We start from the raw sequence: 23,872 nt of genomic DNA, 5'->3' as shown, positions 1-23,872 counted from the left end.
TCTTTAAGGTCTGAACATCTATATTGTGATAGCCGGAATATGCTATGCGTAAAGTCCACCTCGTCTACGATTTCTCTTTGGGTTCGACTCGTATGCCTCGTAGTTAGAGGAAGTCCCTAACAAGAAAAGCGACTAGCAGAGCAAATCCTCCCAGAAGCAAACTAGCCATAATCACAACTAACTATCAGAAAGTACAAGTAGCAATTCAATTGTATTGGTAACAGTACCCTAACACTGCTCGTTTAGCTCGGCTCGCTCAGTTAGTTAGTTAGTTAGTTAGTTAGCCGATGGCATTTAGCATGCCCACGGACTAAGACCTATCTCCTATTCTCTATGTACACACACACACACACTACTATACCGATAGCACCTCAAGAGAAAAAGTACTTCGTATAACGTTCGGATAAACTACAGGTCCCCTTTCCCGCTTTACTCGTCCATAACTGCGGCGAACTTGTCCAGCATAGTCTGCTGGATGGCCTCGTACTGTAAACTAAGTTAGCATCGTACAACTCATTACGCATGTGAAACTTCATCCCCGTCTAATAGGAACGAGCTCTTCTTTGTGAACTGGGTTGCTTACCTTTTTGCTAATAGCCTCCTGTCCCTCGCTCGGGAGCTCAAACTTGAGGCTTCGCAGCTGCGCCTGGAGGTCACTCGTAGCCTCACGTACCTTGGACCAGCTCTGGCCCTGTGCAACAGCCTTCTGCGCCTCGTCGTGGAAGCCGACCATAAGCTTCATCATCCATTCCGTCTTCCAGATAGGGCAGAACTGGTCGTAATCTGAGTATCCATTCTGTTGCAGGAAGTCCTCCTTTAGCAGTGTCGAAATGTCCAGCGTGATCTTGTCGGGGTCCGACAGCGCTGATTTACCGACCAGCTGCACCACCTGGTCCAGCTCCTCCGAGTCTGATAGAAGCTGCCTAATGCGGTCACGTAACCGCGGGAAATCGGGGTAGTCCTTCTCGTACCACTTGTCCAGCGTGTTCGTGTACTTGCTGTATGATAACGACGTGTTGATGGACGGAAAGTGCTTCCGCTGCGCAAGTCTCTTGTCGAGACCCCAGAACACTTGGACGATACTGAGTGTCGAACTGGTAACGGGATCGGAGAAATCACCACCCGGAGGACTGACGGCACCGACGATGCTGACACTGCCCTCGCGCTCGGGGGAGCCTAGACAGCTCGTCTTTCCTGCACGCTCGTAGAAACTGGCCAGCTTAGCGGAAAGGTAAGCAGGAAAACCTTGGTCGGCAGGCATTTCACCGAGACGGCCGGAAATTTCACGCAGGGCCTCGGCCCATCGAGATGACGAGTCAGCCATCATAGCCACGTTCATGCCCTGGTCACGGAAGTACTCGGCGACAGTAATACCCGTGTAGATGGAAGCTTCTCGGGCGGCGACGGGCATGTTAGAGGTATTAGCGATCAGGGTGGTTCGCTTCATGATAGGCTCCTTGCGGCCCTCAACCTCGATAGACAGCTCAGGAAAATCCTTCAAGACTTCAGCCATCTCGTTACCTCGCTCACCACATCCAACGTACACGATGACGTCGCTGTTGGAAAACTTGGAGACGGACTGCGAAATGACAGTCTTGCCACAACCGAAAGCACCGGGAATAGCCACAGTACCGCCTTGTACACTAGGGAAAAGGGCATCCAGAACTCGCTGGCCGACAATGAAAGGCCTGTTGGCGGAGAGCTTCTCGGTCGTGGGTCGCGGAACACGGACGGGCCAGGTGTGCATCATGCCATACTCGGTCTTGGTGCCATTGAACTCGACCTCGAGAATCTTCTCATCCACGGTATATTCACCCTTTCCGGCGATTCTGGTGATAGTTCCTCTTGCTCGTGGCGGAAGTAGGATCTTGTGTACCTTGATGAAAGAGTTCTCAAAGACGGATCCCCAGACATCACCACCGGAGATGTGGTCGCCGACCTTCAAGGTTGGTGTAAACTCCCACTTCTTGGTTCGGTCAAGAGCAGGCGCCGAAATACCGCGAGGGATATAGATGCTGTTAGACTGCTGGGCGATTTTCTCGAGGGGTCGTTGAATTCCATCGTAGATGTTGTGTAATAAGCCGGGACCGAGTTCGACGGAAAGAGGTTTACCGGTTCTTTGGACGGGGTCGCCCACAGTTATACCAGCTACGCTTTAATATTAATTTTATATCCTCTTGCTTAGAATTGGCATGCGAGATGCTTGAGCAGCACTCACCGGTCTCTTCATAAACTTGGATGGTAGCTTGGTCGCCGTTGATTCGAATGACTTCACCGACCAGGTTATCGTGACCGACTCTTACAAGCTCGTACATGGCAACTCCTATCATATCCTCGGCCACCACGACGGGTCTAGTTAGGTTAATATGTCAGCTTTGTGATCGGAGGCTATAAGTAGACATGGTGCATCGTTTACGAACCCGGATACGGAGTAGATCTTGCCTGCACGTATACAAAAGTGATCAGCTCATTAGACAGACAACAGCGTATATAAACAGTAGATCTACATACCACTATTGAGCGCTTCTTCGCCATTTGTGGCTTTCGCTGACTAGATGCACAAGAGACGTTAGATATCCAAGTTGCAAGGGGGTAGGGTAAGTTAAGTTAAGCTAGTTGCTTTGTTGCTTTGTTGCAAGTTTTGCTGCAGATTGGAGGTGGCGGGAGATAGCTAGGCTTACCGGAGCCATCTTGGGAGTCTCTTTCGGTGCAGAAAGCGGTTCTATAGCTGGAGAGACAGGAGAGATAGATATTGTAGGAGCTGGCAAGGGCGAAGCTGGGGGTGACGAGACCGGCGTCGATGTGGTAGAGGTTGAAGTTGTAGTTGTAGTTGTAGTTGTGATGATGTTAGGAGTAGCAGCAGTGGCAGCAGTGGCAGCAGTGGCAGCAGTGGCAGCAGTGGCAGCAGTAGTGGCAGTGGTGGCTATGGTGTTAGTGCTAGTGTTAGTGTTAGTGTTAGTATTAGTGGTAGCTGGTGATAGCAGCGGGCTGGGTGGTAGTGGTTGGTTAGCAGCTTCAGCTATTAGGCCTGTGGCTTTAGCGGCTCTGCCAGGGCTATCGGAGCTGCTAGGTGACGCAAATTGCGCAGGGCTCGAGGTAGGTGTGACCGGTCGACTTGAACCCGGACTTGTACTTTGGCCGTGGTTTCCCCGCCGCTCAATCAGCTCCACTAAAGACTTTGAGCAACGAGCCAGTGTCAGTAACGCGATTGCTCCATTGAGTAACGCCTAAGGGGGCTTCGTGCATATGTATATGTAATACGTACAGGCCGGGCCCGCAGCGTCGGTCGGAGGCCGAGCATGCAAACGCGTTATGCGGTGTAAACCGTCTAAACTCTCTTGGTGAGGAGTTGTCTTTGACGAGGTCAATGGTAGTCGGATCTGGAATCTTGTTGTAAACTCGACAAGGTTGCTTATGCTTCATTTATGCTTTACTTATATGCGCACATGTACGTTGTATCCGTTGTATCCGGGAGATGTAGTTGATTATAAGTAATTACAGCCGACACGAAGGAAGTCGCAAGTATGTATAAGTACAAGTACAAGTAACCAACCACCTGTGCAGCCTCTTGACCGAAATTCCCCCGTTTTTAGAATTATACCTTGCATTATACCTTGCACTGATAAACAGATATTGCCTACATAAGAAAGTATTCGGTATAAGCATCCTATAGACCTAACATCCTACAACTAATACAACGGAGCGGCGTCATTATAATACTCGTTACAATATAATACAATCCAACAAATACTCTCCCTCCCATTCCCCAGCTCCTTTGTCTCACCCAAACTAAAGATGTACCTGATCAAGCTTATCCGAAATCCCATTCTTACCATTGACACCATTAGCACCATCCACCCGATCCGGAATAACATCCCACGCCTCATCCTCGCCGGCACCGCGTACCCAGTGTGGTTCTGTCTGGAACGAGTCGACAACGAGGTGGCCAATCCTAGTCCACATGTCCCCCTTGATCCTAATCCATGGCCTGTCCTCGTACTTCTCGCTTAGGGTCTGGCCGATGCTGACCGCGCGGAAGAGCTTGATGCCGTGGCCGTCTTCTTCTCGGGTGTGCATTAGAGCGAGTTGTTCTATTATATCAGAGTTTAGTTAGTTAGTTAGTTAGTTTAAACTTGATAAAAATGTGCTTTAAGCCATGTGTTGTAAATAAATGCGTACCATCTACCGAAGTCAGTTTCCCAGCACGCGGGACGTATGCGGCGATATTATCGAGTTCAAAAGGTGGACAGCCTCTGGCTGCGTACTGGACGAGGTCGAGTCGTATTTTCCATTCGAGGAGCCTCACTTTACTTTCGATCGGGATCCAGTCTAGGCCATTCAAGATGATGTATATGGGGTTGATGTTGATGTGGTGCCTATCTGCCGTGAGTAAACCACTTAAGTTATGAAGGGTGGGTAAGAAGACATACATAATGAAGAAGTCGAACTTGGGCTCCTTGCCAGGATAGAAAGCCGCCGAGGCACCTTCGTATACGGATATGTGATACATCTCGGCATTCCTCTCGTCTAGCTCTTCCGGCTTGACCTTCACCCTGCTCGCTAGCTCGACAATCTCGTCCCATGCTTTACCAAAGATGCCCTTACTAATTTTAGTTGGTTCATCTGTGCCATGGATAGAAGTGGAGAGCTTTTCGTTCGCCTTAACTTCCCTTAATAGGCTCTCGATGCTGGGCATGGGCTCTGTATTTGATTTAGCGGCCTCTTCGGTCGTATATAGGAACTTCCTTAGGTCATCTTTATGGACGGCTGCTTGGGCCAGAGCCATGGCTACTATGGCAGGTTGTTTCCATTCGACGCCGTACATTAGCTGGATTATGGGGTGAAATAATCCTAATGCAAGTATCAACATATGACATCGACTAAGAATAAGATAATGTCCTTTATAAAGCTTACCAGCGACCATTCGAAACAGCATGTCTTCACTTCTCTCATCGCCCCTGAACATGTATTCACTAAGTGTCTTCTCCCAGCCCAGTTTATCGATCTCGTTTTGAAAAAAGGCTAGGAACTCGTTGTAATATCTTCAACTAGGATGTCAGCTAATCATGTGGCAATAGCTACCAGGAGTCCGGATGAATGAAACGACCCCATCCATTCTCATGTTCGACTTACCCGCCTTTCCCAAGATACTTCTTAGTTTTCTCCCAGTCCCCGAGCTCTTCGACGACATTCTCACGGATCTTTTTAGCTGGCCTTTGGTACGTCTTATTGACATCGTAACCTTTCTTCAGAAGCTCGGGCGAGGCGCCTGTACCATATAGGGCTAGGACTTGATGACTTATACTGAGGAATAGGTCAACGCTTCCGTCTAAGTCACGAAATATACGACGGGGGTTTACTGATTATGGTAGCCCATATCATTGAAGAATACATGGTGTTTCTAAGCCTCGGATTAGAGCTGTGTTTCTTTTCATGATTAATTAGAGCTCGACCTACATCAAGGTCCTCCTGCAACAGTTCAGTAGCCTTCTCGGCCGAGGCTTCATCCTGTTGAATCTTCCATAGCCCAGTATTTTCGGGCGTAATTTGGATAGTGTGTGCCGTTGCCATATTTACTAAATTCCTATAGGTTGGAAGTTTGATGAATTTTATATTGCTTCGAGCAACTCGCAGGGGGAAAATAGAAAAGCTCATGGGCTCTTCACTTTATATAACTACCTATCTTATATCTCAAACCCATGCTAGACCCTCGCCCGTCACAATCCGGCCTTCTATATGGTGACAAATCTCATAAGTAATATGCAGCTGGTTGGATAGAAGATGCGGAGAAGCGGTTTGCTTATACGAGATGGTGTATGTGCAATGGTGACGGGGTCACGATAAGTCCGAAGGGATCCAGCATGGATGGGCAATAAGCCCCGTCTTGGCTTCACGGCTTCACGGCTTCACGGCTTCACGGCTTCACGGCTTCGTTTCCAATTACAACCCTGGAGATTGTAATACAATGACTTGATAACTAATACAACCCGAATAGAGCGAGCGCGAAGGTCAAGTTGAGCCAACTGCTTATAAACCGTGCATTAACTCACTACATGTAGCTTTCGGCTTCAGCATAACAGGCGAGCTGGTCCCGAATAGGAAGTTAGGCTTTACCTATCCGAGATTAGCCACGCAGCTATTCCGAAAAGTCCTGCATACATCGTGACATCATCCGCATGGTTTTGCAACGTTATGCAGTATCCTATTTTTACGCATTGGAACTTTTGTCAACTCCCAATAGGAACTTTTGGTTTAAGGGTTATTTAAGCAAAGACGAGAACGAGCTTGAGGTAACGAAGCTAGGTACTAGGGTCATGCGTGTGGGCGAATTTATAAGCACAAGCACAACTATAGACCGCTAGTGTAAGACGCGGACACGATGATAACATGTCTCTACTGACAGACATAAATATTATGAATCATATCTTGGCAAGAGTTGTATCTAACCTAGTTAAATGATTAATTGATATGTATTACAAGCTCATATGTTAAATATTATCTTTCAACTGTCTGTGTAGGTTGGTGATATTCAGGGGCTGTATATATCTATCCTCTTATATTACTATATATCAACTCTATAGTACAAGAATATAGCCCCCTGAATAATACAAACCTAGGTACCTACATACCTACCTGATATAAAACCAGCCTTTGTAAGTAGGGAGATAATATAATTGTGCATCCCCTATGTCGGTAGAAGAGGGCGAAGAACGATATAAGAAAAGGCTGTCCATTCTCATAGCATTTTATACAACTCCTATCTTGTTGTAAACACAGGTATCCGCGCAACTATTCATGAGTAAACGCAATAAAAGTAAAATGACCAAAGTCCGCAAAGCAGACATGGCAGCAGCAAGGACCAGAGGCGCTATGTTGCCTTGCTACTAGCTGCGCTAATTATCCTGGCAACAAAGGCAATACATATGCGCCGTTGCCAGTCAACACCAGTGATATTTACCTGTGCGATCTAAACGTAGTGGTGTTTTTGGAATTCCGTATCATAACAAACATACCACTTGCTACGCTGTCATACACACTTCTCGCCGTTTCTTCTCTCATCGGCGATACCAAGCCAAATTCTAATCAGAGAAGCTATTCCCAATAGTCTACCATGTGTAAACAATACCACTACCACACCAAGTGCCACACGACCAACTGCCAATCTATCCTCGGCTCGAAGAAGCGCAACCGGTACTGTCGCGAAGCTCTCAAAGCTAGGCGCCTCGGACGCTGCTCAACGGGCGTCCAGATCGCGGGTGTTTTCCGCAGCGAGGACTCGAAAGCGTGTTGCGACGCCTGCAAGCAGCAAGCCAAGATAGCCCGCCAGCGCGAACAGGAGAACGAACAGCAGGTCCCGGACCAGAGCAGCAGCGACCAGGAGAACAACTCCGACACCGAGATCTTGTCTAGTCTCGGCTTCGTCGCAATGCCCAAGGCTAAGCCCAAACCACCATCTCAACCTCTCGTCTCAGCCCAGCCCAAACCCCTACCAAAAAGCAAGGCCAACAACAGCAACAAAGACCTATTCGACACGGTCTTCACATCTGCCCTAGCAGACATGGAAATCGCCTTCAGCAACGCGAACTCGGACACCACCAAACCAGGCACCAGCAACGACACCAGCGAGGAAGCATAGAACGCACCTCGCGAAGTCCTCGCCCCCCAAACCCCGGAGAAGAAGACGTCAGCCACCAGCTCCAGCACCACCAAGCGCGGCCGAAGGCTCTACAACAAGCCCCAAGACCACGACCGGGATCACCCTCCCGTCGACGACGCCGAGCGCTATCCCTACGGCTTCGGCCCAACGCCCACCGAGGGCAAGTACGTCTACGAGTATAAGCGCGAGGATGACGAGCCCGGCGAAGACGGTTATCGTGGTGAATGAATGAATGAATGAATGAATGAACGAAGGAAACATACGCGCACGAGTGATACCTAGGCTACTTGCCTATTTGCCGTAACTCTGTGTTATTGGTTGACCGACCCTACGGCCACTAACTGAGTAAGTAGAAATTTCGTAGAAGCACACCATAACCTTTTCGAGCATATAGCTAACAAAGAACCGCAGAGGAAATGAATAAACTGCATAGGCACTTATTCAGTTTATTTCGGGAGTAGTAATGATTCTTAATAGTGACAAACCATGCAACTGTTTAGAATAGGAGAATAGGAGAATAGGGATAAGTTTTTCATAGCGTATAACGAAGTCCTGTTCGGTTAGTCTGCCCCTATTGCATCCATTATCGCATCGCACAATACTATAGCTCAGAGAAAAAGTCAAAGAAAGGAGCTTTCGCATGTACGCACGCAGATAATTTTCTATACAACAACTCTATTCACGCATGCCCCGTAAAGGATGGAACTCGATTGTATGTAGAGTAGGCCCCAACTTTGCCCGGACCCTGCGGTCATTTCGCGTCTAGATCCACGAATTCAATGCCCAGGTCAAAGTCCACCACCAGTTTTGCAACTCCCGTGCTGCTCCATAGAGAGATGCCTTAACTTGCCCCTAAAGCTTGTCCGATTTGCCCCGGACACGTTTCTATATGACCGCCCTCCCGTACTGTCTTGTCCGACTAACCACGCTGTACTAAGGGGTCCAATTGACCTTTGCCCCATGGTTGATCCTTCTTTGCTTTTCTCGCCGTGTGCTTTGAATCTCCTGCACGTCTTCGTGGATGAGAAAAAAGCGCCACAGAAACCCAATAACTACTTAATACAAAAGGTATATCCGGGTCGTCGGTTATCAATCATCGGCCGGGATCCTCAATGAGTTCCTTCCGCGATACTTAATTGGCCCCCAGGGGGACACAGGGAGCACATTCGTACTCCTCATAGTAGGCTTCAATGAAATATGTAGGAGGATCTACTTGAGGAACATTTCTCCCCCATTCCGCGTTGTTCTTGAACGATCCAGGTGGTCCAGCCCAAGCACGACGTCGTCTTCTATGGTGCCTCCCTCATCGAAAAGCACATCTTCTATGTCATGTTAGTTGCGCCTCGCAATTACTGTGGCATAATCCCTTACCGTCGTTGATATAAGCCGGCTTCTGGAATCGTCGCACTATTGCGAATTTGATCTTTTCGAAAGCCTTGCCCTTGATGCCTGTCCGGTTCTCTAGTCGCTTCTTTGTCTCCGAGAAGGGTTCGCCCTGGTCTAAATTAGTCGTGCCTCTCTTTATTATATATGCTCATGCACGTACCTCTTTGAGGAGGAATTTGAACGGGATTCCGTGGACCCGACTGGCGTCATTCTGGAAATGAATGACCTTGATAAAATCCCTTTCATCAGCGCCCATTTCCTCCTCCGGAATTCGTTCCGCTATCACGTCGGTGTAGTCGTTAATACTAAGAACTGGGTAGTTAGGCACGAGTTCCCGGTGAAATTTGTGGTGATGAATTTCGTAAACCCGAATTCGACTACCCTCGCCTTCGTCCTTGATCTGCGCCTTCTTTAAGAAGGCTTGCACAAGATCTTCAATGTGCCCTTGCTTATTTACCAAGATATCAAATGTTTCCTAGAAAAATCCTGGTTAGATATATTCCATATACACATCTTGAAAAACTCACGACCTTCGTCATGCCCTCACTCAACCAAGTCACCTTAACATTCTTTTTCGTATCTAATTCTGCAAGACTCATATCTAGAACTTCGAAGAAAAGAGAGTTGGGCTTGATCTGCAACGTCTGTTGGGTGTAGTTATTTGGATTCAGTATGGTACCGAGGTTTTGACTGACAGCCCTCCTTACTGCCGCCTTGGGACTTCCCGTGGAAGCGTTGGCCGTGAAGAAGCGGATATGAGTAGGATCTACGCCCAACTCCTCGCCTACTCTCTCCGAAAGTTGATCGTAAGTAATTTTTGTGCTTAGTGTAAGAATAAAGCTCTGGTAATCAGTTTTCTCGCAGCGAGGATGAGGATCGAAGCGAACTTCTCGCTTGTTGCAGAGGAAGTCGTAAAATCCCTTAGCGTCATCATATCGGTCCCATCGTTTAGGCGTCTCCTCTGAGTTCTTATCTCCAAGACGAGGGATCTTCCCAAGAAGTTCGCCCGATTTCCGCTCGGCGATTCTCTGGAAGCATATGATGTCGCCGTCCTGAAGCTCGGCAGCTTTCAAGGTTTGTTTCGCCTTAAGACTCTCGATCATTGTTGGCTTAATCTCCTCCCACATAGCCAACTGTTCTCCCGAGGGTAACTTGTCACCCCAACCCATCTTCTTGGCGATCACGGGCACTAGATCTTCAACTTTCTTCTCCCTGCTTACATAGATGTGACCTACTCCTTCGAGAATTTGCCTCTCAGCATCGAAATGCTTCAAGAAGAGAAGAATCAGGTCGTTCTTAATGAGAACATCGTTGGCGTTGATGTTGCTCTGATATGTGGGCCAAATAGCTCGCCCTTCAGCATCAACCTCGTCTGCAACTTCCGCCCACAATCTCAGGGCATAGTCTCTATTTGCCGGGATCATATTTTCATAAATATTCCTCAGTTTCGCCTGCATGTTCATAATCGGCTGATCAGGTCTAGTGGTCTTGTTCTGGCGATTTACCATAATCCACACGCGAATTCTCTTGGCAGCTTCTTTGTCATTATTGGCAAGACCCTCAAGAATAAATTTGGAGATATCGTCATCCTTTCGTGGGGTGTAGAGCCTAGGGGCTGCTGGATCTTCATCAGGGTTAGAGTCGAAGTTCGTAAGGTCGGTGGAACCGTGACGCTTGAACGTCTCTTCCGTGATAACCTTAACAGGAAGCTTATCTTGTTGTTCTTCGCGTTCTCTTCTCTTGGCCTCACGTGCAGCTGCCTCCTCATCCAGACGTTTTTCTAAATATAATAAATTAGCTTAATCCTTGACTTAAGTTACTCGAGGAAACTCACGGAGATGTGGCGGGCAATCTTCGTTCTTGACTGGCGTCAAAACTTGATCCAACCGAGACTCTCGGATATAGACCAACATATACGCACTCATCTGACGCATGATCGGAGACTTTTTTTGGAGGCCTGTGCGAGACTGCAAAAACGAGGCTGGGTATTCACCCCCAAAATTCTCCTCCAGTGTCTCTCGAATGGTTGCCTTTGTGACTTTGTCATCGTCAAACTTGTAGAACCAGCCGTCTTTGTTGGGCTTAAGATAGGCATAGTAGTGGCCCGCATTCAAGTCACCGCTATGCACCAGGACACCATGCAGTTTGTATACCCACGGCTCGGACTTGTCTGCATCCTGGTCAAGGTAAGACTTCAGGTCTAGAGCCTCGGGGAATTCAAAACGGTCATTGATCTTCATCATCGTATCGCGCTGGATGTCGTACTCGAACCGCTTCAAATGTAGATGTAATACCTCGGGAAAGCTCTTGAATATTACACCTTTGCGAGCATCCTGATACTTGAACTCATCGCCTGCCCAGTACTTGTTGTCGCCATCAAGAGTCTCTTGTTGAATATAATCTTTGAAACTCTCCTCAAGGTTTGGTATTCCCCGGACATTGAGTTGAATATCCCAGAAGTCTTCAACCCGGCTGGACTCATATTCAACGTCAATGCAGGAAACGTACGTTTTTATCTTCCCGCTGAGCATATGTGGGAGAGCGTCTTCAGCTGCGGTGCCCTTCATCCTCTCCTCCATACGTTCAATCAGCTTGCGGGATAGTTCCTGCACATCTTGTTGCTCAAAGATATGTCGTGTGTCCCAACCAAATGACTTCGTTAGCTCGTTGGTACTCACGGCCTGATTTGAAATTTGGAGCTGATAAAATAGTCTCTGGAGGGCGTAAGCGCTATTAGTTATGCTCGCGTCTTCCACCGTCGGGATTTCGTAAACGGCCTGAAACATGTTAGTGCACCTTCTTTCCTACTAGATAGATTCCTCTTTAGAAGCTTTCATCTAACCTTTCGAAAAGCATTTGTGAAGAATAACGACTGTAATAGCGAATTAAGGTAGCATGTAGCACCCTGGTTCTTCAGACCAACATAACCGGTTTCCTTCTTAGAATCGTAGTTATTGAAGTTGTGCCATAACACGCCAGTCTCATCTTCGACCACTCTGACGTAGGCGGTGATATTGACGGAGTCGTTCTCGACGAGCGGGTGGCCAGAATTATCCCATGGTTGCTGGAACATTTTCCTTAACTCGAGGAACCGCGTGAAACCCCAATCACTCTCCTCCTTTGTAAAGCGGTGATGGGCTGTATGATGGCAGAAGAGAGATGGGTCATTGATATTCCACATGACCAACCCGAACTGTACACAACAGCTCCAGTCCTCAGGTATACTACTGGCATCTGGGAAGCCATGTTCAAGATATACCGAGGACTGGTCTACGCCATTTCCAAACGGAAAGAGGAGAATTCGCCTGCTCAGCCAAGTCAGCAAGCTAGCTCTTCGAGTAAGGGTATCTGATAGGTGCTTGCCATGGGTGCCCGCCGGCTTCAAATACGGGGCCGTGCTCCTTCTTAGAGAGTGTCCTCCAATTTTGTACAGTCCATGTATTGACGACATCTTCTACAATCTTAGGTTCGTCTAGGAGAGGTGACAGCACTATCTCTTTCATAGCCTCAACTAGAATGGGAGCATTTGTTAGTGGGAATCCTTTCTGAGGTAAATGTATCTAATTAATGCTATCTAGGGCTTATACGCACAATCGGTGGCCAAGAGAGCGCTCTCGAGATTCTCAGCATCGTTGTCCAGTTGTTCTGGATTGATCTCTGTGACCTGATCTTTCTCGTTTAGGGTCGGTTGGACGACCATCTCGTCCTGGGTGTCTACCACCATCTCGTTCGGCGAGTGGATTTCGGGATCGTAGCTCTGATAGGCGAAGAATACCGTTAGCTGACTTTAGACTCGTGATTGGAAGTAAATAAGTTGGGTCGGAGTTTATATCATCGGAGATTTGATTGGAATTAAAGGGTTGGCCTAGAGTTGGCTTGGGAAGGTCTAGGTAAGGTAGGGCGCGCACGAATAGGAAAAGATTGTTCAATAAAGAGGCTATCGCGTGGCGTTTCTTTGGAAGAGAGAGAGAGAGAGTAGTAGTAGTAGTAGTAAAAGTAGGTAGTAAAAGTAATTCAATAGTGCTAGTCAGAGATATGAGCTTACCATGGTTGCCTATGGTTTGCTTAATACTATCTCTAACAATCTCTGCTGCCGACTTCCTGGCTCAATGTTGAATGGTCCTCCCAAACCCGCAGGATAAAAATGTAGTCGAGGTCCAGCTGCACACACAGCGGGGCTACGACGGGTGGCGTGGAAAGAAATAGCAGGAGAGGCGGCGCAGCGCAGCTCACTACTAGCCGCTGCAGTAAGAGCAGTCGGGTGAGCTAGAACCAGAACTAGAGGTTAATGAAGTTACGCGACTAGGCGCAGGTTGGTAAAATGTAGATTGGAGGAAGGAGAAATATCTGAAGGAAAGAAAAACGGAGGTGAAGCTCTAGTACAGAATTGCTTCATCGACTTACCAGGCCAACAAGCGCTAGATGGGAGTAGAAAGTGGGCTGTGACACCTCGGGTCCATACGTGTACAGGTAGCAGCGTACTTTTTTGGATAAGGCAGCCTGGAGCGCGGAGCAGAAGGCGCGGCGGGGGGAACTGGACGGATTCGTTACTGAGAGATGCTTTTTCTACACTACCTGTACATACCTAGGTTAGTACATATGTACCTATGGCAGTATTGATGGTAAGGAACATTGAACATCCTAAACCTTACGACGCGGGCTAATGCTTTAGAAGGTAGGTAGCCTATACTTTGTAACTGCTCGTACTTCCGAGTGGAACTACTGCTTTCTTCTAGAATGATAATGTACATTAGACTTTCTACTAGGTTAGAGACTTCTACGCCGTAGCTGACTAAACGACGTGCTTATTGTAAAAGCCCCGCCAATACCTTTCTCAATTGGCAATGACGTTACTACGGTAAGCACCCACATGGCCGAGGCAGCAAGTAAGGATTTCTTCATCTAGAGGATAGGGCTACTAGTGAGACAAACAAAGAATAGACGACCCATCTGCGTATTCTATACCTAAAAAGAGTTCAAGTTGGTAAAGGTAGGTATAAAATAACTATAGAAAATACATGTTGCCTAAGCCCTACTTGATATCATTGTATAAATCTGTAAGGTGCCCGTTCATTTAGTTAATTTAATTAATGAGAACACAGGCAAGAAGTTAGCTAATTCTATTAAAACGAACGCTTAATACAGTACGTATTTTTTTATGCACTTACATCTTATACCTTTTATACCTTTTGCTCTTTGCCTTGGGTGAAACAGTATGTTTTGGACATATACCTAGTTAACAGGTAGTTATACTAACATAACTACGTAACTAAAATTTCAACATTATCATATTACAACATGGCTACAACAACGAGGTAAATATGTACGTAATAATTAAAGGCCAGCGCTGAGGTTCTTCTTCATTAGGGTTGGAAATTGCCTGTTCGACATAAATGAGGTACCTACCTGTATGTATACCTGTATGTATACTCGTACCTATCGAATCTGCCATGGCATGTCGATTGGAGAAATGTGGGGTATTATTCATCATTCCCGCCCTGCAAGCTATATGTACACTAAGCAAGTCCTTTATCCTCAACACTAAGACCTTTCAGAGTCATAGGTCACACCTTTGTTACCGTCACAGCAGCGCTAGCGAAACCGGAACATGCCCGTGCTTCCCCATCGATGTCTTAGCCCCGGAGTATGTAGGTAGGTAACATGTGAGGGCGAGTTTCCCAGCTCAACTCCAAACACGAACTCTCTCTCCAAAAAAAAGCAAGAGTACCGCTTTCTTTCTTTCTTTCTTTCTTTCTTCCTTTCCTGCTTCCTTTCCTGCTTCCCTTTTGTATATCCTCCCCAATTGCTATATCGTTCACTCTGGCATGGAATCATCGGCATGTTACCATTCGCGGTGCACAATGCCACCAAAACCTTGCGGTTGACCTCCCGCCTGAGAGCTTCGATTATCCCAGCTCGGATCCCTCTTTCGCCGTTACTCGCCTCGAGATTGATAACAAACCCTAACAATTCCAGTATAACAAGCAAGCGGTGGTCGCACGCGGCGAAATGGAGGCCGGTGCAGGTCCTAGATGAGTATGGTGTTCCTGCTCCATATCTACTCGTAGTATCGTGTGACTGATAGTAGCCCTCCTATACGTATGCAGATGGGTAATAAAGGAAGCTCGTCCCATTAGCTTGCGACAATTGATGGTATTCGGCCGATCACTGACCGAGGCGCGACTGATCAGCTCCGCGAACTATGTCCGAACCGAACTCCCCACGAGAATTGCCCACCGGATCCGTGACATGCAACGTCTGCCCTATGTAGTTGTTACGAACCCGCATATCAGCGACGTGTATGAGCTTTACTATACCGCATTCGACACGTTCCGGCGCATCAGAGAGGTCAAGACGCTCGAGGACAATGAACACCTTTGTAAGGAGATCGCCAAGATGCTACGCGCCCACTTGACTGTGATCCCGAAGTTGGCCATGGGTATACTTGAGTGTAGCGGGTTAATGCCTGCAGCCGAGCTGGATCACTTTATGAACACCGTCCTACGATCCGTGAGTAGCTTCGCTTCGACAATTCAAATGTCATCCGAGCTAATATTACCCCATTATAGAGAATATCCCGTAGAGTAATCGCAGAGCAGCACCTCGCCCTAACTGAAACCTTCAACTCGCATTGGTTCTCGCCCGGAGCCAAGCTCTCCGAGTCCGACTTCATCGGCGAGGTATTCATCAAGTGCGTAGCCAAAGACGTAATCGAGCACTGTGCCAAAGCCGTCCAAGACCTCGCCCGATCCGCCAACGGGCCCGACACCAAGATCCCCGAGATCAAGATCAACGGGCACATGGACTCCTCATTCCCGTATATCCTAAGCCACCTAGAGTATATCATAGGCGAGCTCCTCCGGAACTCGGTTCAGGCCGTCATTGAAAAGCATCAGCAGAGCAAAGACCCCGCCTCAAACCCACTACCTATTGAAGTGACCTTATGCGAGGCGCAGCAGCACGTCATCATCCGCATCTCGGACCAGGGCGGCGGCATCCCGCGGGATATCCTCCCGTATATATGGTCCTTCGGCAAAGGACCTCTCAAGAACCAGCGCCTCGAGAATCTCGGACAGGTCCCGCTCATGGCAGCCACGCTGCAGGAGCTTAAGGTTGACGATGGGAGGCTGCATAGGCTGCAGAGCGAGCGGTCGGGCCACGATAGCTCGCTCTCCTCACTGTCTACCCGCCCACCTAACCTCCGTCTCGGCATGGGTCTCCCGCTAAGTCGGGTGTACGCCGAGTACTGGGCTGGAAGCTTAGAATTACATAGCTTGGAAGGATATGGTGTAGATGCGTTCCTGCAGATTTCGAAGCTGGGGAATAAGAACGAACAGCTAGCTACGAGAGCAGCAATGGACGCCGTTTAGTAATGGGAAAGTTGGAAAAAATGCATGGTTGTAGGATTACAGAACTACAAGTAATTAAGTCGATTAAATCGCTGAGCTCATATGTAGCATAAATAACGCCACAGAGTTTGGTTCGACCAGGTTTAAGAGTGAGCGGATAGAGTTGCACGATGAATAAAGGCCCTGGTTTGCTTTACTGGTATCATAGAAATTTGCGATTACATCGTAAAATAAACCTAACTGATCTGGAGAGAAACGGAGGCCACAAGTTGGCCTCCAAAAGGGAGAATATTTTGATATCGCAGGTAAGCCACAACACGCTTGCCGGTCCATAACCCACCTTTCCCTGCCATTAGCAGACACAACACCAACCGCTAGGACCTTGACAATTCACCTCTCGACACATGTAAATTAGCTTGTAAACATATCATCCATCAACGACCTATCATCCCGTAGAATCAGAGATGCTGCTGGGACCCGGCGTTCTCAACAACTCCATGCTCCCTATTGGACGGAAGCATTAAACTAACGCTAGCGGAATCAAAATCGTTTCGTTGGCGAATTTGGGGGTATATAGAGCGAGACTCCTTAGCGGCGGCCGCTGCGAGCAAGGCTGCCTTGCATTTGCTCGAGTTCGTTCTCGAGCTGCTTGATCTGAGCGTGAGTCTGCTCGAGATCCTTGTTAAGGCGGTCACGTTCGGCGATGAGCTTCTGCTCCCATTGTCGGAATCGCTGCTCCTCGACCTTGACCTGCTCGGTAAAGCGCTTGCGAAGGGCCTCCTCCTCCTCCTTGTACTTGGGGTTATCCAGCTTGCGGGGGCGGGCCTCGCCGAACTTCCGGGTCTCCATCTGTTGAGCTCGGTACGCTTCGTAGTGCAATTCCTCGGTCGTGTGGATGAGGTCAAGCATATGAGTGCGGATTAGGATCGAACGTAGCTTCTTGAAGTCGCAGTGGTCCTCATTTTCGACTTCGGCAACACCCCATGAGTACTGGCGGCCCTTCACAATACGACCATCGCCCGTCTTGACGTCCTTCTCCGAGCCGATAACAGCGAAAGGCATGGCGGCCATGAGACTACGTGCGTGCTGGGCAGCGGCCTCATCGTCCTCCTCGATCGGTGGCTGGTAGATCTTAATGCTCTGGGCCTCAATGACAGCACGGATCTGGCCACACGTTAGTCAGTAGAACGATGCACCTATGAATAAGTAGACATACCTTAGCCTTGAATTTGGCAAGGTCAACAGGGCTCAGAGTATCAGCCTTGGCAATAACGGGGATCAGGTTGACTCTTGAGCAGAGTCTCTTCATGACCTCAATATCCAGAGGCTTTAAGGTGTGGCCGGTGGGTCTAATGAAGTACAGGCAAGCGTGGACACGGAGGTCGATCTTGTCCTGGCGGCGGGGTTGTTGCTCCTGGAGCATATAAGACTCATGCTGATCATCAAGGAACTCAATGATGGGCATCCATGAATCTCGGTTGTTCACGTAGTCGCCGAAGCCAGGCGTGTCAATGACAGTGAGGCGAACTGCACATACGATAGTTAGTAGGTAGTAGGTAGCAGGTAGCTTAATTGAGCTTTGTAATAAATAGAGCCAGTACCTTTGAAGAACTTCTCTTCTAGTTCAGCCTTGGTAATCTCGATTTCGACGGTCTTGTCCACCTGCTTCTGGTGTCGTCGCTTGTGATCGGCATAGTTCTTGATGGTGGTAGAGAAGAGGGTGTTGATGAAGGTGGTCTTGCCCAAACCAGATTCGCCAGCAACCTGATATAGCTATTAGTGATATGAATTACAACAACCTGAGGCTCGCAAGATATAGTACCATAATAGTGAAAGCTGCACCTCTTTTTGCAACAATCTTGTGTCGCTGGTTGGGCAGATTGGCAATGCCAATTGGCGACGCGCTCTCGGCGGCGGTGGCTGGAGGCATTGTGATGGTATTGGGTAGCTGTTAGAAAAGAACAAGAGAATTGATTGTGATAGAAGAATAAAGGTACAAGGCCAAGAAAGCGTCCAAGCCTGATTGTCGTTGTATATTGATTGTCGGAGGATGTTTCTATCTATGTAGAAACTCTCTGGATACGAACCGACGTGTGATGTTGACAGACAAAAGGGTTCGGGCTATTTCAGGGGAAAGTGTTGCTGGTCAAGCAAATTTCCTGACCACAAAACCTCAAGTGCAGGGCAACCGAAAGGGGACAGGGATTAAATTGAGTGCCAGTGGCCCCTTTCCCCATTTCGCAGCCGTGGTTCGAGCGTTAAAGCCTTGACCGCCTGCCACTACCAATTCTAATTCCAAGGAGGTCTAGCCTAATTTGGTTAGAGATTAGTGGAGGTAGTACCTATGTACCTAGGTAGTAACGTCAATCCTAGGAAAGAACCTTTGCTATTGATTGGTTAGGAACTTGCTAACCTAGAGCTTTAGGCTTATCTGGATAAAAATATTTATCTTATCACTGATAAGAAAAACAAAAAAGTTCTGGATTAGATCCAACTCGGCGCATACGATCTAGAATACAAGAGCATAACCCTCTAGCAAGGCCGTCTACCTATTAGCTATGTCGTGACAATGAAGACTGATTTTAAAGTGAGGATTCCTTATATAATTCACAAGCTACAAAACATATCCTAATCGTCATAATAGTTTTCCAACCTCCTCGGGACCGTGTACTGCCAGGGCAACCTCTTATACAGCCCTGATGGAACATGTTTGTTCTCACCTGTGGGAAATCGAGTTACGGTTTTCAACTTAGTAGAGTATGTCTTGTTTTAGTTTTTATCGGCTTAGAAAGGCATGATTCCTAACTACATTATTGCCCATAGTAACAAGTCATACACGCTTCCTTTCGCGCATAGGAAAAACATCTCGAGAATTGGCTTGACGCCGCGGGGCAATCTCCTACTCTCCGTTGACGAAGACGGCCATGCAATTCTAACTAACGTCCCCCGACGAATCTCTATATACCACTTCTCTTTCCGATCTCCTGTCACGGCTCTCGCCTTTTCACCTTCAGGGCGCCACTTCGCTGTAGGATTAGGTCGAAAGACGGAAGTATGGCAGGTTCCATCAACTCCTGACTCGAACGCAGATGGGGAGTTGGAGTTTGCACCTTTTGTCCGACACCACACGCATATGGGCCACTTTGATGACGTCCGTCATATTGAATGGTCCGCCGATTCGCGCTTCTTTTTAACTGCCTCCAGAGATCTGACAGCCCGAATATGGAGCTTGGACGCGGAAGAAGGATTTACCCCAACAGTCTTGTCTGGCCATAAGCAGGCTGTGATTGGAGCTTGGTTCTCAAAAGACCAAGAAACGATATATACTATCAGCAAAGATGGGGCTGTCTTTGATTGGCAATTTACGAGGCATCCCAATGCGCCGTCGATAGATGAGGACGAGGATATGGGAGACGCCGATAATGACGGCATGCGCTGGAGGATTGTTCAGAGGCATTACTTCATGCAGAACAATGCCCATGTTAGATGCGCCGCTTTCCATCCCGAGTCAAACCTCTTAGTTACCGGCTTCTCCAACGGAATATTCGGCTTATACGAAATGCCCGATTTCAACACGATTCATACCCTTAGCATATCCCAGAACGAAATTGACTTCGTCACAATAAATAAGAGCGGAGAGTGGCTGGCCTTTGGGGCTTCTAAGCTAGGCCAGCTCCTTGTTTGGGAATGGCAATCCGAGTCCTACATTCTAAAACAGCAAGGCCATTTCGACTCCATGAACTCCCTAGTGTATTCTCCCGACGGAAAACGCATCGTCACCACCGCCGACGATGGCAAAATCAAAGTCTGGGATGTTGACTCCGGATTCTGTATAGTGACCTTCACTGAGCATACAAGCGGCGTAACTACGTGTGAATTCGCAAAGAAGGGTAATGTGTTATTTACTTCGAGTTTAGATGGGTCCATACGGGCCTGGGATCTTATTAGGTATCGAAACTTTCGAACCTTTACAGCGCCGAGCCGGCTTTCCTTTTCCTGTATGGCAGTCGATCCGAGCGGTGAAGTGGTCGCTGCAGGGTCCCTGGACTCATTCGATATTCATATTTGGTCTGTGCAGACTGGTCAATTGCTTGATCAATTATCCGGTCACGAAGGCCCTGTCTGCTCGCTGGCATTTTCACCGAATGGAAGTATTCTATTCAGTGGAAGCTGGGATCGGACGGCTAGGATGTGGTCAATATTTAGTCGCACACAAACTAGCGAGCCTCTACAATTGCAAGCAGATGTGCTCGATATTGCGGTCCGGCCAGATTCCGCACAGCTTGCAATATCTACTTTGGATGGACAATTATCATTCTGGTCGGTTTCAGATGCAGAGCAAGTATCAGGCCTTGATGGTCGGCGAGATGTGTCAGGAGGTCGGAAAGTCAGTGACCGCAGAACTGCCGCTAACGTTGCTGGTACCAAGAGTTTCAATACTATACGATACAGTACGGATGGAAGTTGCCTTCTAGCAGCCGGAAACAGTAAATACATATGTCTCTATTCTGTGAGCACTATGGTTCTACTGAAAAAGTTCACCGTTAGTGTCAACCTCTCGTTATCGGGAACGCAAGAGTTCTTGAATAGTAAGTTGCTTACAGAAGCGGGACCAGAGGGGTTGCTCGATGACGAGGCAGACCATTCAGACCGCGAGGCTCGACGAGACAAACTATTACCGGGTTCGAAGCGAGGCGGAGATCCGTCCGCCAGAAAGAAATTACCCGAAGTGAGAGTGACTAGCGTAGGCTTCTCACCTGCCGGTACTTCATTTTGTGCTGCATCTACAGAGGGCCTTCTCATATACAGCGTAGACAACGAGCTTCAGTTCGATCCATTCGACCTCAATATGGAAATTACACCAGCATCGACTCTTGCTGTTCTTGAAAATGAGAGAGACTATATTAAGGCTCTTGTCATGGCATTCCGCCTCAACGAAGCTGGCTTGATTAAGAGGGTATTTCAGTCCGTGCCGCACACGGACATCCCATTGGTGGTGGAACAGTTCCCTACTGTATATGTCGCAAGACTATTGCGGTTTGTTGCAGCTCAGACCGAAGAATCCCCCCACATTGAGTTTTGTCTCCTATGGATCAAAGCCTTAGTAGATAAACATGGATCCTGGCTTACGGCAAATCGAAGTAAAGTTGATGTTGAGCTGCGGGTTGTCTCAAGAGCCGTTACAAGGATGCGGAACGAAATCAAACGATTAGCAGACGAGAACGTATACACGGTCGACTATCTACTTGGGCAGGCTACCACTAAAAAGGTAGATACCAGCAATCCAGCCCTAACCACGGGCGGAGATACCCCTATGAAGATGCTGCCATCGGGGGAAACACTCATCTTGGAGGATCGCATGCAGTCCGAGGGTGAGGAGGCTGAATGGGTTGGGCTGGATTAACGGCACGACCTCGGGTTACAATACGTCAGCTTGAGAACATGTGGTCCAATGCAGACACGAGCATATATCGCTCTCTCCTTCCGATCCGACATGAGGCTCTGCGGCCTCTTGCGATACAAGAGTTCTCCCAACCGATGGCCGAATTAAAAGACTGCTCGGATCAGGGTCCTAGAATATCCACGATTACCCGCAGAGAGAAGTGAAGCATTGATTCCGGGACTAGCATTGTTGGTCCCTTGTGAAATGAGGTTTGTTCTCGCTCGTTCAACCGTTTGGTCTCATAGGCTTATTTAGATATAGGAGGGTATCTTCTTTGCAACATTCCCCAACTGTAATATAAACCAATGTCACCATTTTCAATCTTCGTAACCATTGTCCAACCGATGTACCCAACCTCGACAGCCACAAAATCCTTAAAAATTCACGAGGCATATGCTAATTGGTCCATCAACCTTAGCACAGGCTCTATGCCACCCTAACTGCGTGAATGCGGCGACGCTCTAGAACACCTTGCAATATCTTGGACGAATACATTCCTGCAGGGACCCGACACCCATAATCGACTCGGGCCGAGCCCCGCTCAGCTCTGCTTCGGTTTAGACGTTAGACTGTGATGCGTGTCATCTTGCTTGTGCGACTTTGGATACCACGGAGTCGGGAAGCTTAGCATCTTTGAGCCTCCCTACCAGCCTGTCGTTGGGACTAGATACGCAACGAAGCCCACTTGTAGCACCAACAACTGGGAACATACATGACGTATGGGGATATATGTGGGAGACTGCATGTTCTAGAGATCTGCATGTGTTCATTGGATGTTCGACGTGACCCTTTGCTCGACGTGCAATTTCAAGATAGTCTTAGTTGCTTTCTTTATACTTGTACCTATTCCAATCAGAATACCTGGTGATGAGTTAGCGAGACTCTGCCCCAACACACGGTGAGACACCGAAGGAGATGTTGTGCTGTTAGGACTTATAAGTCTGCTAGCGCCGATGCTGCCTTAGCTAGTTAGGTAGTGTTCGTTCAAGGGACCCTTCGATAGATTTGTTAGCCTTGACTGCCTTAGGTAGGTAGTTAGTTAGTAGATCCATTACAGACCCGCATGGTTGTGGGTTAGACGATGTGGGTTAGAGAGGAGTATGATATGTACATACTAGAATAAGAAAAAAGAGGGTGATAAGAGTATACATTGTAGGAAAACGAAGCAGGAAAAAGAAATAGGGACTCTAGGCAGATAACTTGCATTTCATAAATAAACACCGTATATTTAATTGGATGACTACCTAGGTACCTAGTTCAATAGGTATTGAACTCCATGGCTAAGTAATATATGACACGCATTTACACAGCGACTAAGATGAATACCTATACATTGGTCATACCCTATGCAGCTCATCGAACTTGATAAATCTTAACCATAGCCCGAGCACTTTGAGTCACTTAGAAAACATATCAACAACTAACTATACGATATGATTCATAGTCGCATCGTAGACAGTTCCTTGTTGCCTCGTAATCAAGGTACGCCAATGAATTCTTCGGTGGGCGGCAGGCGACTTACACATACGTATGTGTGTATGTATGTGTGTATATGTATATGTACCTATGTATGTGTGTATTAGACTAAAAGAATGGGCATGCATAGGTAGGTACCTAATGTATGTATTTGCCACATTAATACCTAGGTACTAGGTTAATAGGTTAGGTAAATTAGGTAATTGCCTGTATGTGTCTAACTCGACCAACACAACCGTTACCCACATGATTCCTAAATACCTACCTACCTATGTACCTAACCTACTTACTTACCTTACCTGTACCCTAAATACTTACCTATACCCACCTAAGGAGGCTTTGAAAGATTACCTAGGCTTAGGTAGACAATTCTGCCCCCCCCTGGCTGCTAGCTACATAAGTTAGACCTCTACATAAGAAGTTCTGTGGGGGGCGCCCCCCCCCCCCCCCCCCGGGGGGGGGGGGTTTTTTTTTTTTTTTTATTTATTTTAAAAATAAAAAAAAAAAAAAAAAAAAAAAAAAAAAAAAAAAAAAAAAAAAAAAAAAAAAAAAAAAAACGAA

General features: G+C 47.6%; 8 protein-coding genes across 8 annotated transcripts; 4 read left to right on the top strand and 4 right to left on the bottom strand.

Moving 5' to 3' along the window:
* Positions 1 to 198: 198 nt before the first annotated feature.
* Positions 199 to 2,880, bottom strand: F4813DRAFT_368793 (V-type proton ATPase catalytic subunit A). The gene is made up of 6 exons (XM_049244351.1): positions 2,682 to 2,880; positions 2,512 to 2,551; positions 2,421 to 2,442; positions 2,219 to 2,352; positions 584 to 2,148; positions 199 to 486 (listed from the first exon to the last, which is right to left on the bottom strand). Exons 1-6 carry the CDS (start codon positions 2,688 to 2,690, stop codon positions 430 to 432), a joined length of 1,827 nt encoding a protein of 608 aa, XP_049096848.1. The 5' UTR covers positions 2,691 to 2,880; the 3' UTR covers positions 199 to 429.
* A 5-nt stretch (positions 2,881 to 2,885) lies between these two features.
* F4813DRAFT_368790 (uncharacterized protein) lies at positions 2,886 to 3,518 on the top strand. The gene is made up of 2 exons (XM_049244350.1): positions 2,886 to 3,176; positions 3,266 to 3,518. Exons 1-2 carry the CDS (start codon positions 2,926 to 2,928, stop codon positions 3,321 to 3,323), a joined length of 309 nt encoding a protein of 102 aa, XP_049096847.1. The 5' UTR covers positions 2,886 to 2,925; the 3' UTR covers positions 3,324 to 3,518.
* Position 3,519: 1 nt separating this feature from the next.
* On the bottom strand, positions 3,520 to 5,932 carry F4813DRAFT_368789 (uncharacterized protein). The gene is made up of 7 exons (XM_049244349.1): positions 5,458 to 5,932; positions 5,361 to 5,401; positions 5,134 to 5,304; positions 4,915 to 5,042; positions 4,431 to 4,851; positions 4,180 to 4,376; positions 3,520 to 4,091 (listed from the first exon to the last, which is right to left on the bottom strand). The coding sequence occupies exons 1-7, from the start codon at positions 5,653 to 5,655 to the stop codon at positions 3,790 to 3,792; spliced, it is 1,458 nt and encodes a 485-aa protein (XP_049096846.1). The 5' UTR covers positions 5,656 to 5,932; the 3' UTR covers positions 3,520 to 3,789.
* Positions 5,933 to 7,111: 1,179 nt separating this feature from the next.
* On the top strand, positions 7,112 to 7,885 carry F4813DRAFT_392135 (uncharacterized protein; the record flags this gene model as incomplete). Its single annotated transcript, XM_049247249.1, has 2 exons — positions 7,112 to 7,534; positions 7,637 to 7,885. 2 exons carry the CDS (start codon positions 7,112 to 7,114, stop codon positions 7,883 to 7,885), a joined length of 672 nt encoding a protein of 223 aa, XP_049096845.1.
* Positions 7,886 to 8,866: 981 nt separating this feature from the next.
* On the bottom strand, positions 8,867 to 12,767 carry F4813DRAFT_382321 (cysteine proteinase; the record flags this gene model as incomplete). Its single annotated transcript, XM_049245787.1, has 8 exons — positions 8,867 to 8,979; positions 9,029 to 9,152; positions 9,204 to 9,518; positions 9,571 to 10,823; positions 10,878 to 11,820; positions 11,886 to 12,348; positions 12,407 to 12,554; positions 12,635 to 12,767. The coding sequence occupies 8 exons, from the start codon at positions 12,765 to 12,767 to the stop codon at positions 8,867 to 8,869; spliced, it is 3,492 nt and encodes a 1,163-aa protein (XP_049096844.1).
* Positions 12,768 to 14,490: 1,723 nt separating this feature from the next.
* Positions 14,491 to 16,578, top strand: F4813DRAFT_368776 (alpha-ketoacid dehydrogenase kinase). The gene is made up of 3 exons (XM_049244348.1): positions 14,491 to 15,079; positions 15,151 to 15,553; positions 15,613 to 16,578. The coding sequence occupies exons 1-3, from the start codon at positions 14,883 to 14,885 to the stop codon at positions 16,411 to 16,413; spliced, it is 1,401 nt and encodes a 466-aa protein (XP_049096843.1). The 5' UTR covers positions 14,491 to 14,882; the 3' UTR covers positions 16,414 to 16,578.
* F4813DRAFT_368773 (Septin-domain-containing protein) lies at positions 16,579 to 18,587 on the bottom strand. The gene is made up of 4 exons (XM_049244347.1): positions 18,215 to 18,587; positions 17,994 to 18,156; positions 17,609 to 17,919; positions 16,579 to 17,556 (listed from the first exon to the last, which is right to left on the bottom strand). Exons 1-4 carry the CDS (start codon positions 18,320 to 18,322, stop codon positions 16,981 to 16,983), a joined length of 1,158 nt encoding a protein of 385 aa, XP_049096842.1. The 5' UTR covers positions 18,323 to 18,587; the 3' UTR covers positions 16,579 to 16,980.
* Positions 18,588 to 18,961: 374 nt separating this feature from the next.
* Positions 18,962 to 21,796, top strand: F4813DRAFT_382318 (periodic tryptophan protein 2; the record flags this gene model as incomplete). The annotated part of the gene is made up of 3 exons (XM_049245786.1): positions 18,962 to 18,979; positions 19,037 to 19,149; positions 19,216 to 21,796. 3 exons carry the CDS (start codon positions 18,962 to 18,964, stop codon positions 21,794 to 21,796), a joined length of 2,712 nt encoding a protein of 903 aa, XP_049096841.1.
* Between the last annotated feature and the right edge of the window lie 2,076 nt (positions 21,797 to 23,872).

This window comes from Daldinia decipiens (genome assembly GCF_022478715.1).
Source record: "Daldinia decipiens strain CBS 113046 unplaced genomic scaffold F4813scaffold_33, whole genome shotgun sequence".
NCBI classification, from domain to species: domain Eukaryota; kingdom Fungi; phylum Ascomycota; class Sordariomycetes; order Xylariales; family Hypoxylaceae; genus Daldinia; species Daldinia decipiens.
The sequence above is the reverse complement of the archived record's forward strand: the minus strand, read 5'-3'. Positions and strand labels throughout refer to the sequence as shown.

Coding starts and splice junctions, on each gene's coding strand:
- F4813DRAFT_368793 (XM_049244351.1), bottom strand. Junction 2,443..2,511: donor CGAAGAAGCGCTCAATAGTG/GTATGTAGATCT, acceptor GTATACGTGCAG/GCAAGATCTACTCCGTATCC. Junction 2,353..2,420: donor AAGATCTACTCCGTATCCGG/GTTCGTAAACGA, acceptor TAACCTAACTAG/ACCCGTCGTGGTGGCCGAGG.
- F4813DRAFT_368790 (XM_049244350.1), top strand. CDS start 2,926: ATGGTGTTAGTGCTAGTGTTAGTGTTAGTGTTAGTATTAGTGGTAGCT. Junction 3,177..3,265: donor TCAATCAGCTCCACTAAAGA/CTTTGAGCAACG, acceptor TGTAATACGTAC/AGGCCGGGCCCGCAGCGTCG.
- F4813DRAFT_368789 (XM_049244349.1), bottom strand. CDS start 5,655: ATGAGCTTTTCTATTTTCCCCCTGCGAGTTGCTCGAAGCAATATAAAA. Junction 5,043..5,133: donor AAGTATCTTGGGAAAGGCGG/GTAAGTCGAACA, acceptor TCCTAGTTGAAG/ATATTACAACGAGTTCCTAG. Junction 4,092..4,179: donor GAAACTGACTTCGGTAGATG/GTACGCATTTAT, acceptor CTGATATAATAG/AACAACTCGCTCTAATGCAC.
- F4813DRAFT_368776 (XM_049244348.1), top strand. CDS start 14,883: ATGTTACCATTCGCGGTGCACAATGCCACCAAAACCTTGCGGTTGACC. Junction 15,080..15,150: donor CCGGTGCAGGTCCTAGATGA/GTATGGTGTTCC, acceptor ATACGTATGCAG/ATGGGTAATAAAGGAAGCTC. Junction 15,554..15,612: donor TGAACACCGTCCTACGATCC/GTGAGTAGCTTC, acceptor ACCCCATTATAG/AGAATATCCCGTAGAGTAAT.
- F4813DRAFT_368773 (XM_049244347.1), bottom strand. CDS start 18,322: ATGCCTCCAGCCACCGCCGCCGAGAGCGCGTCGCCAATTGGCATTGCC. Junction 18,157..18,214: donor GTGCAGCTTTCACTATTATG/GTACTATATCTT, acceptor TAGCTATATCAG/GTTGCTGGCGAATCTGGTTT. Junction 17,557..17,608: donor TTGCCAAATTCAAGGCTAAG/GTATGTCTACTT, acceptor ACGTGTGGCCAG/ATCCGTGCTGTCATTGAGGC.